General features: G+C 47.3%; 1 protein-coding gene across 1 annotated transcript; it reads right to left on the bottom strand.

Moving 5' to 3' along the window:
• Positions 1–1,416: 1,416 nt before the first annotated feature.
• On the bottom strand, positions 1,417–13,937 carry METTL13 (methyltransferase like 13). Its single transcript, XM_006037757.3, has 8 exons — positions 13,585–13,937; positions 11,486–12,239; positions 9,594–9,793; positions 8,051–8,246; positions 6,921–7,085; positions 4,823–5,035; positions 3,383–3,514; positions 1,417–2,591 (listed from the first exon to the last, which is right to left on the bottom strand). Exons 1-8 carry the CDS (start codon positions 13,735–13,737, stop codon positions 2,317–2,319), a joined length of 2,088 nt encoding a protein of 695 aa, XP_006037819.1. The 5' UTR covers positions 13,738–13,937; the 3' UTR covers positions 1,417–2,316.
• Between the last annotated feature and the right edge of the window lie 33 nt (positions 13,938–13,970).

Raw genomic sequence — 13,970 nt, 5'->3', positions numbered from 1 at the left:
GGGAAAGTGACAGTCCCAAGATCAGGAGTAAGAGACCCTTTTTTTCTCATGGAGGCATCTCTTACGGTGGGTGGTAGACAGTACGTAAATCTATGAGAATGGCTAGATGATATTTGCTGGTTCCATGTCTAATCACATCTGCCACCCTGGCTTGGTGGCAGAGCCCAGGATGGGTAGAAAATGCCCAGGGCCTGTATTAGACACCACTGCAAGTGATCCACCCCTCCAGCAGTTGCTTTAAGGCTTGAGAGCTGAGCAGCACCATAATATAACAGAGACCTAACAAGCTAGGGCTGGGTGTAGATGGGTGGGATAATGGGGCTGCTTGATTGCTATGGCTGAGGGGAAGGTGCTTGTCTTGTCTACTAGAGGGTGAGATGCAATTCGATAGAGCTGTGTTTCTCAGCAATATTAGGGCAGGGATTCTGTTCCACAGGAGACCTAGGCCCACGGCAAGCACTGGTGGGCATGTGTCACAATTGGAAGCAGGGCCTCTCAGGAAACACCACAGTATAGCATGAAGCTCCACTGCTAATTCAGGCAGCAACATCCCTCCTCCAGAAGCCTTACAGAACTGATTGCAATAGTGGCTGCTATGCTGCTAGACTGAACAACCCCATTCCTGGGAAGGTACAAATTTGGAGACTTATGCATTGAGAGCAAGTATAAATGCTTGGCCCTTCCCGCCGGAGAGGGAGGTTGAAAAAGCCGCCATGTTCTGACAGGCATTTACAGTCGAGAGCTCGGCAGGCAGTAACCCTTCGCTTCTCATCATATCAAACACTGCAATGTTGCCATGGACTCATCAGCCGTTGTGGTCTAGCCCAGAGGTAACTACTGTAGGACTCTGGTCCCCCTGCTGGCCACCTTCTTCTCAGTGGAAAGCTCCAGAAGGCATGTATGCATGATAGCCAAGAGATTTTTTTGAACAGATGCATCTTTTGTTCACTAAGTTTCTATCACGTCTAGTACTATAATATGTGCAGGGGACTTGGCTCTAAAAGAACTTACCCAAGCATCACTCACAGTAACTTCTGCCTAAGGAATTCAGATCTGAATCCAGGACTCGACAGCCCCTGCACAGGTCCTACCAGCACACACACGGAATTTTTACATGTGCTCGGGGGGGGTGTTTTAATTAGAGTGGTTCCAAGAGCCCCTCTAATTAAAAGTGCCCAGAGTGTGTCTTACATTTCAGCATTCCCATGCTTGAAAACGGCAGCGGGGGTGCTTTATCTAAAGTCTGAACAATCTTTAAAGTGCCCCCACTGCCATTTTGAAGTGCAGGGACGCTGATACACAAGATGCAGAGGCTGGCTGGAATGTGGTAATTACCATGTTCCAGCAGACTCAATTAATCAAGTCTGCTCCAACCCGCTGTAATTACAGCATGTCAGAGCAGCCTGTCAGTTCATGTATAGGCAGCCATAGTGAGGGCCAGAGACCACAGGGTAAGGAACGTAGGCAAGCTAAAGTGAGAGTTACGAGGAGAAAGTCTAGTTCACAAGTCAGGCAAGCCTGGTAACGGGGCTGTCTGTAGGGCGGAAGATGGAGTGAGTCAGGTGAATCCTGACCCAGGCACAGGAGAGGTGGGACTTGGGTCAGGACAGATGAGGGCTTTCTACTTCTGAAGGTGGCTTCTCCTTGCTCTTCCTCCCTAACATAGCAGTTTTGGCCCTTATGCTCTCACTGCTGCTAATGGCCAGGTCTTTCCCCCTCCCTTGGCCTCACTGCCCAGGCTGCAGGGCCCTGCTTCCCCAATTCCACTTCTAAAAAGGAAAAAAAAAGACATTTATTTTAAAAAGCAAAAAGAGGAAGGAAGTCTCTCACTGCCCACATTCAGAGCTGGAGGAGAACATGGTAGCAACACTCCAGGCAATACATAGCCAAAAATCGCAGAGAGAAAACAGGGCCTGGTTCCCCTCCCCTGAACCCTCTACAAGTTAGCAAGGACAGTGCAGCAGTGCCAGGGCACAGTGGCCTTTGCAGATGGGAAGGAACTTCTCACTCCATTCATCAGTGCCCAAGAGCCCCTGCTGGGAAAATGAAGGGCTGCCCAGTTTCTTTCACTGCTGTATGGCAGCCTCTGTCATTCCCCTTTAATCCCAGAGATCCTGCAGCCTGAAGGGAGCTCCAAAGACTTCAACTCCACTCTCAAAAGCTACGGTGGATGCACTGTTCCTACCCCAGACCCAAGGATAAGCTTCTGTGAGGCACAAGGTCAGGGGCACCACTCTTCACACAGCATTACCCTCTCTCTTCAAACCAACAGTATAGCTAGATGGATAGCCCTTTGAGGAGGCTGGGACATCCCTCTCATACAATCCTCACGGCCTTCAGCATGTCAGACAGAACATAGGAGCTGTCCCATGCTTGTCCAGGCTTCTTCAGTGTCCTCTCCAGGGTCCTGGCACTCTCAAGGATCTCCGAAGTCACCAATTTCCCTTCAGAGCGCAGCTTACAAAAAAGAATCTCGTTGACCTCCCCCTCAATCCTTCGTGCGTAGAGGAGAGGAAAGACCTCTTTGAGGACAGCCAAGACCGAGTCTTTGAGCAAGGAGTCTCGGCACACCAGGTTGAGCACAAAAACTCCTGGAGCAAGAGAGAGGACAGACAGATTAGTATCAGAGTAACTAAAGGCAACCTGTCCCTCATACTCCAATGTGGAAATGCTGCTGTGAGGCTTCAAACCCCAGCACACCATGGTCTGGTTTGACTGGCACTCAAGCTGAGTAGAAACATGCTGGGACCAGCAGCAATGCTACACTCACAGTCCAGCTGCCCCCCATTTGTGCCCAGGACTTGGAGCACTTGGAGGTGTCATCACCCTTGTTCAGCAAACATTCATGAGCGCTAGCACCAACAGCAAAGCCAGAGAAACCCCATACAGAAATATCAAGCGGAAAACAACACAGGATCAGACTGTGTCCTCTCCTCCTTTGCAGCAGGGAACCCTGAACTCTGTCAGCAGCCCTGTTCAATTCAGTAGGCCCACTTGTGAAGTGAGGTCCTGCTCACACAGCAAGAGACAGTACTGAAATAGTCTACACTTCTGTGGCAACTTCCATTCAGCACCTCCCTCTACATTAATACATGAAGGCACAATGATCCCCTCAGACAAGGGCTGCCAGTTGTTTTACAGAGCAGAAAAACCAAGGCACGGAAGGCTTACTCAGCAATTGTGTGGCAGAACCAGGACAAGAACCCAAGAGTGCCACTTCTCAGTACCCAGCTTTTACTGCTGGGTCACACTGGCTTTCCTCAATATTTCAAAAGATGCTGACACTTTGCATTACTATGAGTAAGGGTACTACAGACTGGCACTGGAGCACATGCAAGGGGAAGGAGACTTTCAGCCTGGCTGCAAGATAGCGGCTCCATACCTTCTGGTGTGAGGATGGTTCTAACCTTCTGCAGGAAGGACTTTTCCACAAAAGCCTGGGGTGGGCAGCTCATTCCCAATGTGGGGTCTTTGCTATCTACATCAAACATGACAGCATCATATCGGGCTGGTGCTGTGGAAGGGAGAACAAAAACCAGTCATCACCTCCAAAAAAAAGAAGAAGAAGAGCAAGTGCTGGATAAGCCAGTGTCAGCCACAGCTACAGTCATGGGAGAAGTAGCTGAAATAGCAAATAATCTTCTTGGCTGCTTACAGACTAAAAACAAACAAACCGACAAACCAAAAAAAACCTAGTGCTTTACTTTAAACTCCACACACCCTCATGCTGAGTCCAGCACATGAGGAGACATTGCGTTAGTTGGACCCAGCTCGACCAATGTCTGTATAGATCAGGCGCTTCAGCAGGGCTTTTTTGGCGCTTTATATAATAGCTGATTGTATTGGCTTTAGATAAAGGCACCAAAAAGCCCCGATCTACAAAGATGCTGAGGAGCCAAGTTGAATTAACAGACTGCTTCTTCCAGTAAAGCATGTTTTTTGCCCCCATACCTGTCAGTTCCCTTTGTGTATACAGTCCCTTCCATCCAAAAGGAACTCTTAAAGGGCTTTGCATATCAGATACACAGGGGATATCTTTCCTTCTTCTGAAATGCATCTACCGCTGGAGTGGGATGTGCCAACTGTTTAACAATTAGCAAAGTAAGCAAACGAGATTGTCAAGCTGGAACTGTCACCAGCTGGAATGCAATTAACCACACTGGAGTTTGGCCCAATTCTCACACTACCAGGAAACCTTTAAAATGCTGGGAAATGGCATTTTACAGCTTCCCAGAAAGGTAAGCACTCCCCAGAAAGCTAGGCAAGGTTCTTTGGGTGGATGTGATATCTTTTATTAGACCAACTGAGTAGTTGGAACAAAGTTCTTAGCAAGCTTTCGGGCTCAGTCACCTTTCATCAGGCATAGGGAATCTCTGCTGGTCTGAGATTCCTTGGAGTGTAATCAACCTGAATGAAAGGGCACCCATAACAAAACAGACCTTTCAGGTGGGAAGTAGGGGTCATGGAGAAAGGGTTGGGTGAGACTCATAGCAATTGCCTACTAAAATAAAGCAGTAAGGGAGACCTTGTAACGATGGATGGCCCCTGCTTCAGTAGAGTCTCCTGTCTTGTGCTTCTCCCTCCCTCCCTCCTGTTCCATCCCTAAATTGCTTAGACAATTAGAGCTGGGGATCCCAAAGGTTGAGTTCACTGCCCAAGTTCAGGCAAGGGAGGGACTCTTCTCTGTCCGTCAGTTGGTGTCATCACAGGAGTAGCACTAGGCAGCCATGAGGGTGCTGTCACTCCATTTGTTAGGGGGAGGGTGCATGAGCTGAGGGAACTCTGTGAGAAGTGTCAAATGCCTGGGAATGCCGTTTGTTACCTTCTGCTGCAAGCTTAGCTATGTAGTCCAATCCATCTGAGATGTGCACGCACATCCTGTCCCCCTGGGAAAAGTCAAACCAGCACGTAGCTACCTCCAGCATGGAGGGATCGATTTCAACCACCTCAACGTGGGACTGGGAGAAATAGTCATGAATGAAGACTGGCAAGCTGCCCCCGCCCAAACCGATCACCAGCACTGCAAGTTGGGCCTCTGCAGTGGGAAAGCAAACAGGAAAAATTAAACATCACTGCAATTCAGCGCCTGTGCTTCAAGGCCTGTGAGAGAGACATGAACCATCATTGCATTTAGTGGGCAACACAGTTACTGCTGGGGTAGATCTGGAGCATGGAAGGCGTCATCTCCAAAATATATCTCAGTTTCTCTAACCCAGCTTTACAGAACAAGAACAATCGAAACCCATTAACCTCCACATCCCAAAGTTGGGTTTAATATACCCCTCAATTGTGGTCTCATCCTGCTTCCCTTGCTTCACACCTCTGTTGATTGAATTTAGATAATAAAAAGCAAAGCTTGCCTTCTAATAGAGGCTTCATCTGGCCCTGAAGAGTCATGCAATACAGCCCATGGCACCCTTCTTCATCTGACCTGGTGCAGATTTCCCTTGCCTCACTTTTGCTCAGAGCACATCACCTTGCCACTGGCAACTCAACCCCCAAAACAAAGATACAAGCATAAGAAGTGAGGTTCATTACAATGGAAGCTCAGCACAGCCTACGTGTCCGAGTCAGCAGACAATTCAGTCCTGGACCAACATGGCTCTACCACTTTTTCGGCTCTACAAAAGTGGCTGTGCAGCACCTGCCCCAGCCCAACTTCCTCCCTCACCATGGGGGCCTCTCTCTCCCCCGCCTCATGCCCCTTCCCTCCCCCACAGACTTTCCAGCTGGACGCTGCTCTCTCTAAGCTGGCAGGCTGCATTCCTGGCTGTGTGAATGCTGCAGCTGTGCACATGAATGCAGCATTTACCAGTGACAGTATTGGCCCCCATCAGCCAAAAAACGCCAATTGCCGATAACGTAAATTTTCCTTTCATCAGTGCCGATACAATATGGACTGATGCATCAGTGCACCTCTACTGAGCACTCAGCAAAAGTGAGAAACAAAGAAAGCCATGCAGACAGCAATAGGACTGTGCCATCTCCCTCCACTCAGCTGCAGCATTACAACTTGACTGAGCCCAGCAATGTTCTTAGGATGCTAAGGCCACCCATGCAGGCACTGCTAGCTGGATTTGAGTTACACAGAATGCTTCCTGGGGACTATCCTGAAAGCTCACCTACCGACCTAGACTGTTTTAGACTAGCTCTGCAGAGACAGCAGGTCAACACACTAACTCAGCTATCTCCTAGCACCAGGACATACTGGCATTATTACCCACTTTTTTCCATGCCAGCTGAAGCCCAGCATCCAATCAAGAAAGTGTCCTGGAAACAGACAGGGGACACAGCCCAAGTGAAATCTCAGCTTTCTTCCAAGCATGTAGGACTTTATGCTTCTACAAAGAATTCCACTGGGGGAAACTCAAAACACTTTACAAGGATTAACCAACATAACTTCACCCTGATGGAGACAGGTTAGTGTTTCACAGATAGGAAAGCTGAGTGACAGGGATACTAACTCACATAATGAATTAGTATGGGAACAAGGGATGGAAACCAGTAAATCCTAATCCTACCTGCCCCCAGACCCCTTGCTCTAAACACTAGACCCAGTCACTGCATAATAAGTGTTTTATGTTTCTGTAGCACATTTCAGGCTGAGGAAGGTGAAATGGCATTACAGAAAGAAGACACCATTGAACCCCTGCCGCCTCTGGAATGAAGAAGTACAACCACCCGCAGCATGACTTGGAGACAACAGAGACTTGCACCAGCAACAGGTTCAGAGGATCTGCTAGGCCTGCCAGGCTATGTTGCTATTAAGCTAGAACTACTGAATGTTTTTATCTCCTCATGACCCAGAATTGATTCAACTGAGCCAAGTTCAAAGCAAACACGACTGGAGACGTTAAAGATGCATCCTCTGTCTGCTATGGCAGGTGGCCCATGGCTTTAACACCTCACTGGCATTATACCTGGTAGGGTGTCAGGGTTCCTCAGCAGAGATAGGCCTGCGACCATGGCCTTATGGTGTTCACAGCACAGGTAGCTCTTGTCGATTGTTCGAGCAGCTGACACTGGGGACGCCTCAGCAGAGACAGACACAGGCTTCTTCTTGTCCTTTTTCCGTTTCTTTTGGCCTGAGCAAGAACAGATATTGGCCAGATGGACAGACAAAAACACTGAGGGACTGGAAACAATTAGCTTCAGCTTGGGACAACCAGTCACCCTAAGAATGCCAGACAGTCAACACTTGTCCACTTTCCAACTAGGTTACTGAAGCCTCATTCTCTCCAGCCTCTGACACTAAGCTAGCTCCTCTCCATCCTGGACAAATGTCATTTCCAGCCTCCCCTTCCTTCCTTGGTGCTCTGACCATATCACTCTTCTCCTCAACAAACCTCTTTTAGCCTGGGAAAATATATCTCTAGTTACTCATGCCAAGGCAGGAAACAACCTACTTCATCCTCTGAAGAAGTAGGTTGTTGATTATGAACGCTCATGACTCTAAATCAGTATCCAAGGTGCCAACCTACCCTACCTTCCATCTGACTTCAGACTAACACAGCTAACCATCTCCATGCTCACAAAAGCCATCTTCATGCCAAGGGCAGCAAAGACTTCAAACAATGCTGTTCACCAAGGAAGTGGGGTGGTCCCAGTTTCTGGGGCACAGCCCTGTTCAGTTGGGCAGATTCAAATGGGATATAGTTGCTACTGCAGCTGTTGAGCTCTCCTCTACCGAGTCAGGATTCTTCAGTTTTACTCTCTTATTTTCAGCATCTAGCTCTCACTTATTCTTAGGGGTTTATATAGAGTGGTGGAAACTCCATCATCAGAGCTCTTTAAAATCAGAAGGGATAAGGGAGTCAGAGAATGTGTCTTAAGGCACAATGCCATAGCAGACCATAAGATGAACTACAGAATCAGGGATACAATATGGTTCTTTCCTTTGCCTCTGTGATTCTCTTCCATGGAGTTCCTCATACTAGACATTGCCATCAAACCTGCTGCTATGCTAGAATCACACAGCTGTTTCTTCTTCCATTCCAACTCTTCCCAGCTCCTTACCACACTGCTGAATACAGTATTCTTAGTTGCATACCTTTGGTGGGTACCCTGGATAATAGTCTGGCTTCTGACTGCACCACGTTCCTGTTGCTGAGGAAGATGAGCCGACGGAAGTAACACATTTCATCCCCTTTCACATCTTCAATAACGTACTCCCCACTCATGGTACTGGTGTCACGGTGTTGAACAGTCCGGACCCCAATGTCCCCACCTACAGACAGAAAAGGCACCTGGAAAAATGGAAGAAAATGAGGAAAAACTAACTCACAAAGGAGATAAGAACAAGCTACAGGCCTATACACTGCAACTGAAAATAACACTGGAACAACAATGCCGTGAACAAAAAGTAGTGTGGTACTTCAATCTGAGGTATGCCCAACTTAAAATATCTCCTCCTCCCCTCCCCAGTCCCCACATAGGCTAATGGAGACCTAATATGTCATTAGCACTATGTATTCTGGCTTAACTGGTCCACATCCAGCAGCAAGATGTGAGAAGGTAGTACTGAATGCATTGCTCAAAGGGGTTCAGAATTGGGATTGCAGATCTGAAGTCAGTTTGTAGTCAAGCTATCCCTAAAGCTTTTGAACCAAGTTGGGGATAGTCTTATAAGACCTGTTACTCTCATGGGATTTCTAACATCTTGGCTCACCATCTTGTGAGAGTGGGTGTTCTTGAGAGATTCAGAAGGCAAATCTGAATTTACTGGAATTTGAGAAAGGTTTGGATTAGAAACTCTGGTTTTGCCTCACTTCCCGTTCTTCCACCTGCAAGAGACTGACAGAGTCAAAGTTTGACCAAGTGGTATCTAAAGAGTCACAATAAACTCTTCCATGCCTCCTCCTAGAAAGCCTGGATAAACTACAGGGATCCTAAGAGCTAGCAAGATATTCACTGCAGTTGACTGAGAGGAAGAGAAGGGAGGGTGAAGTATTATTAGGTCTGTGTGACAGTAGTTCACCCAGTGCTTTTGCTACCATGACCAAGATATTAATTCAGATACAAGAAACAAGGTGCATAAATAACATGTCTTAGGAGTAGCTACATCATTCACTTTTCAGTGAGGGTGGAATAAAACTACAGCAAGGTAAGGAAGGGATCTTAAGAGGCAGATAAAGTGGGAGAGATTAAGGTCAGAATTCTCAGGAGGCACACTGAAAATTACTACCTCATTTTAAGATATTGTAAAGGAACCAGATTTCTATAAGGTCTCTCAAGCAAGACCCTCTACACCCCCAAAATAGGCATCCCAAAACCAGAGCGATATAAAATAAAAAATGATTAGAAACAGAGTGAGAGTGGATATATAAAGACAGCAACTAGATACCAGATCCACCAGATCCAAAAACCCACAACTGCTATCAGACCCGAGGGCTGCAGCTCGACTCCATTTCTAGTTAAAAGCAGAACCTGATTGCAAACAGAGATAAGGAGAGCCCACTGCTTTGGCAACCAAGAGCAGGCTCAGTCCAGGACAGTGGGCAGGAATTGAAAGAAGTAGATTAAAAGCTGTGAGGTGCAGGATGTGCTGAGACAATGCCTAGAAGGTGGAGCATGCCTTTGGGAATGGAGCTCACCTGTTGATGGGCTGGGAGGCCAGGTGGTGCCAGCTCCATCACTTTTCCCGACAGCTCGGCTTGGATGCTTTCCATCCCTTCGTAGTGCTGATCTCTGTGCAACGCAACTGTGATGAGCCGCCTGAACCCTGCACTCGCAGCCAGCTGCTTTCGACCCTCCTCCATGCCAAAGAGCCACTCGGTTTCTCTGCCCTGCGGTACTAGAGAAAAGGGTTGCTAGCAGGAGACAGAAACAGGCAATACTAGAGGTCCTGCTGGTTCATCTTAATCCTTGTGCTTTGGGCGATCAAGGCAGTTGCCTGCTTCCCCAGCACAAGGGTAACTTGGCCTAAACACCATGTTCTAACACACAGTATCCCTATGCTACTTGGATCAAGGTAAAGCCAGCATGCAGTGTGCTTCTGGAGTCTCTGGGGCCTCTTATGATTGTGCTGAAGAGGAAGACAGTTGTGATCTTCTCTGTTTGCCATATTAAAGCCCTGCAACAAGCTGAAAATGCACGAGTGAGTCAGAGGAAGGGACTCCAAAACTATCATATTCATAAAACAAAAGGTTTGTGGTTCCAGCACCATAAAGACCTGCTGGTCTGGAAAAGCTGCCTACTTGGAGTCAGTGCCAACAAAATAATACTTAAAGCTCCTCAGGATCTTTTCCATGTATAGATTTCAAAGTATTTATAAAGCAGAGCCCTGTAGTTACAAACAGGACAGTTGAGATGAAGAGGTTTTTAAGGGGCTTGTCCAAGGGGACAAAGTGAATCAGAGGCAGAGTTGCGACTAGAATCCAGGAATCCTGACTCAGTCCTTTGTGCATACCAAGGTATGTTGCTTCTCCTGCAAGAAAATCAGATATGCCACATACTCATGACAGATAAGTCTACCACAGTAACATACAAATTACAACTATTACTGACAACAAGTTTGACAACCAAAGCAATGCTGAATATTTGAAAGAGAGGTCTCAGATTCAGGAGCTCTTGCTGATTCTGGGCAAGTAAGGAGCTGGATACAGATGCACCATTTTTCATGCATACAAATAAGGAATTAATTGGACGAAGTTTATGATAATAGGCAAATTCCTTTTTGTGCTAATTTATATTGGGTGGAGATACAAACATGACAGAGGAAGTTAATAAGAATGAAGACTGCTTTACTGACATCTTCTGCTTATTAGGAGACAGATTCTTTAACTGTACCTTCTACATGGTACCTTCCTCCAGAAGTAGCTCCAGCAATTGGGCTCTTCACAGGGCTAAGGTACCATTCAACATAAAAGGTGGTAGAATCAGATGCTACTCATTAGGAGAAACAATTCTTTCATTCTGCATTTGCACTCCAGACATCATGAGCTCTGATGCAATAAACCCCAAGTTTTAACAACATCTCTAGAGAACACACCGAGGTACCACATGGGGAAGGTAAGCCTGAACAGTCCTATAGCCCATTTATATCAGTCCCTAGATTCCCAGACTATGGCTTATCTGCTCACAAACCCTACGCTATTTATTATTATTATTAATATGGTGATGTTGAATGCAGAGATTGATAGTGTGGCAATTTAGGGCATCTTATTATTCTGATCCTAGACTCCCAAAATTTTTCACACACAAAAGTTAGGGCTTAGCGAGGCACCTTGAACAGTGGCCTTATTTTCAAGAGTACTGAGCACTCTTCAGCCCCCATACAGGTCAGTGGGAGGGGGCAGGTGCTCAGGTGTAAGGCTCCTACTTCAAAGCCTAACATTAGACACCACTTGAGAAATTCTGACCTTGATGAGGTCAGCGAGAGTTTTGCCACTGGTTTCCATGGGGTTATTTGTCCTCCTTCCTATCTTGAAGTTCTTGACTAGAGAATTATCTCATGCAAAAGAATATAGGAAGGAGCAAAACTCACTGATGAAGATGGCAAAGCGATTGTCCTGAGAAGGTTTCACCGATGGGCTGTCCACCACATGCAGGGTGTAGCGAGGTTTCCTGCTGTCTTTATCATACAGGTCCAGGGAGACATGTCCTGCACTCGGGTTTTTGTTCAGCTGGTTGCGCAGCAGAGCGTAGTCCTGTCTCTCCCTCACTGCCTCAGCCAGCTGCTCAGCACTTTCTACTCGCACTGGCTTGTCCTGCTCATCGGCACAGATCTCAAGGATCCGTAGAGCCGAACCAGGGATCTTCTTGAATTTGGTCATGACATAGACGAAAACAGGCAGGATAAACTGTCCCCTGGCTTCTCCAACCTCACTGCTTGCAACCCGGTGAATACGCACCATCCAGCCTTCCTGGGAGAAGTAGGCCACTGCCTTCTTCACCACATGGGCCTGAGCCAAAGAGAAGCACAGGTAGCGGCCTCCAACCTGCAGAACCCGGGCAATCTCTCCAAACATCTTGTCCACCCTTTCCAGCGTGGTCTCCTCTTCATCAGTTAGGACAGCATCAAGGGTGCCTTTGTCCAACACCACCTGGAACTGGGCATCCTTGAAATCCATCTGCAGCATGTCCATCAGCAGATAACTCATCTTTGGCCTCCTGTCTGCATTGCGTTCCCTCATCTGATTGATTGCCACCTCGCTGATGTCAATGTTCATGAGGTCCTCATAGCCAACATCATACATTTGTTCGCTTAGTTCAGAGTTGCCACAACCAACTACGAGCACCTGAGAAATTTTAAGAAAGATAACAGGGCTACTTTCCTGGAAATACAAAACATATCCACTGGGCTAAACAGGACTAAGTGCTTTATAAACAGATGCCACAGAGATCTACCAATAGTGGAGTCTCTCCATGACAAACAGGGATTCTGGTTTTCTCCGATAAAAAAAAATCCCCAATTTTTCAATGAAAAAAAAAAAAAAAAAAAGTAACTCCAAATCCACATTCTTTTATGAATAAAATGAAATGCCACTAAGATACAGCTACTCCTTGCTTAATGTCATAGTTACATTCTTGAAAAATGTGACTTTAAGCAAAATGATGTTAAGCAAATCCAATTACATCACAGTAGTTAGATACTAGAAGGCAGCGGCCAAACAACGTTATAACCGAACACTGCATGACTTTACATCGCTGATCTATTAGAGAACATACTTGTTTAATAATCAAACGTTAACCGGGACAATGTTAAGTGAGGGGTACCTGTGTACACACACACACACACACACACACTTTAGTGGCGTTTCATTTTAATCATGGAAAAATTTGGATTTTGGGTTACTTTTTAAAATCCAAAAATAGGGGATTTTTTCTTTTTTTTTTTAAATCAGAGAAAAGCAGGAACCCTGGTGATAAATTTACCCATCACTTACAAACCAACTCTTTGTGATAAACATATTAAGAGGCAACTCACCACATACCTCCACAGAGAACATAGCCAACATGTATATTTTAAACACCCCCACTGGTAAGCTGGAGTGGCAGAAATACTTAACAAATATGCCGTCTGAAGAGAGCTGAAACCCAACTGCAGGTCCAACTTGAAGAGACAGACTACAAGCACCTGAGCTAAAGTTTGGCTAGGATAAGAGGATCGATGTCATCTCCCTGGAACCCCCTACTCCTACCAGAAATTTCCCAGGATGAGTTATGAGTGTTTACCTGCTTGTCAGTATCTTTCAACAGCAGCATAGGCAGGAGGCAAAACAGGTGATAACTTGAAGGGGATCCTTACCTGGACGAAGTGAAAAGGGCCCAGAGGGCTCTGCCCTGAAGCTACCTCCTAGCTTGGGGATTCCTACCCACCCCAGGGAGGATGGTGGGGAGCCCTCCTGTTCCCCACTGAGTCGGGGCCACTTCAGGTTTCCAACCAGCCCTTGGTTTTGTTACTGGGCTGCATCCAGGTGGGGTTATGAAGCAGCGGTTGCTTCAGCCGCAGTGTGCAGGACAGCAGCAGAGCCGAGAACCTGCTACACCTCCTCCACCGTGTCCAGAGAGTCAAGGCCCTATGCCACGGAAAGAAAACCAGAGTTGCTTGGCACCGGCTGCGCCCTGCCCTCCCCTGCTCACCTTGTCTCGGGGCTTGATGTACTTGTGCAGCACCCCGCACAGCTCCAGGTAGGTCCCGTACCACTCGAAGGCTTTCTCCCCTCGCTGCTGGAAGAACCGCTCCCAGTACTGGGCAGAACCGAACTCCTTGGTGCTCTTCGGCAGCAGGTTCATGGTGAGGCCGCCGGGAGCCGCAGCTCGCACGCGGGTGGGCGGGGGGAGGGAAGGGGACCACAGGGCAGCTACGATCACAGCCCACACTCAGAAGCACCCCTACGCTCGCGCCGCGCTGTCCCAACACTCGATCTTGGAATGTTGAGACTGTATCCGGGTTCGGTATCTCCCCATTGGGTCCGTTTCTCGCAGCTGATTGAACGTTTCTTTGTTCCGGCTCTATCCCTATTGGC

This window comes from Alligator sinensis, unplaced genomic scaffold (assembly GCF_000455745.1).
Source record: "Alligator sinensis unplaced genomic scaffold, ASM45574v1 scaffold1040_1, whole genome shotgun sequence".
NCBI classification, from domain to species: Eukaryota; Metazoa; Chordata; order Crocodylia; family Alligatoridae; genus Alligator; species Alligator sinensis.
Note: the sequence above shows the minus strand (reverse complement) of the source record. Positions and strands in the feature narration are given on the sequence as shown.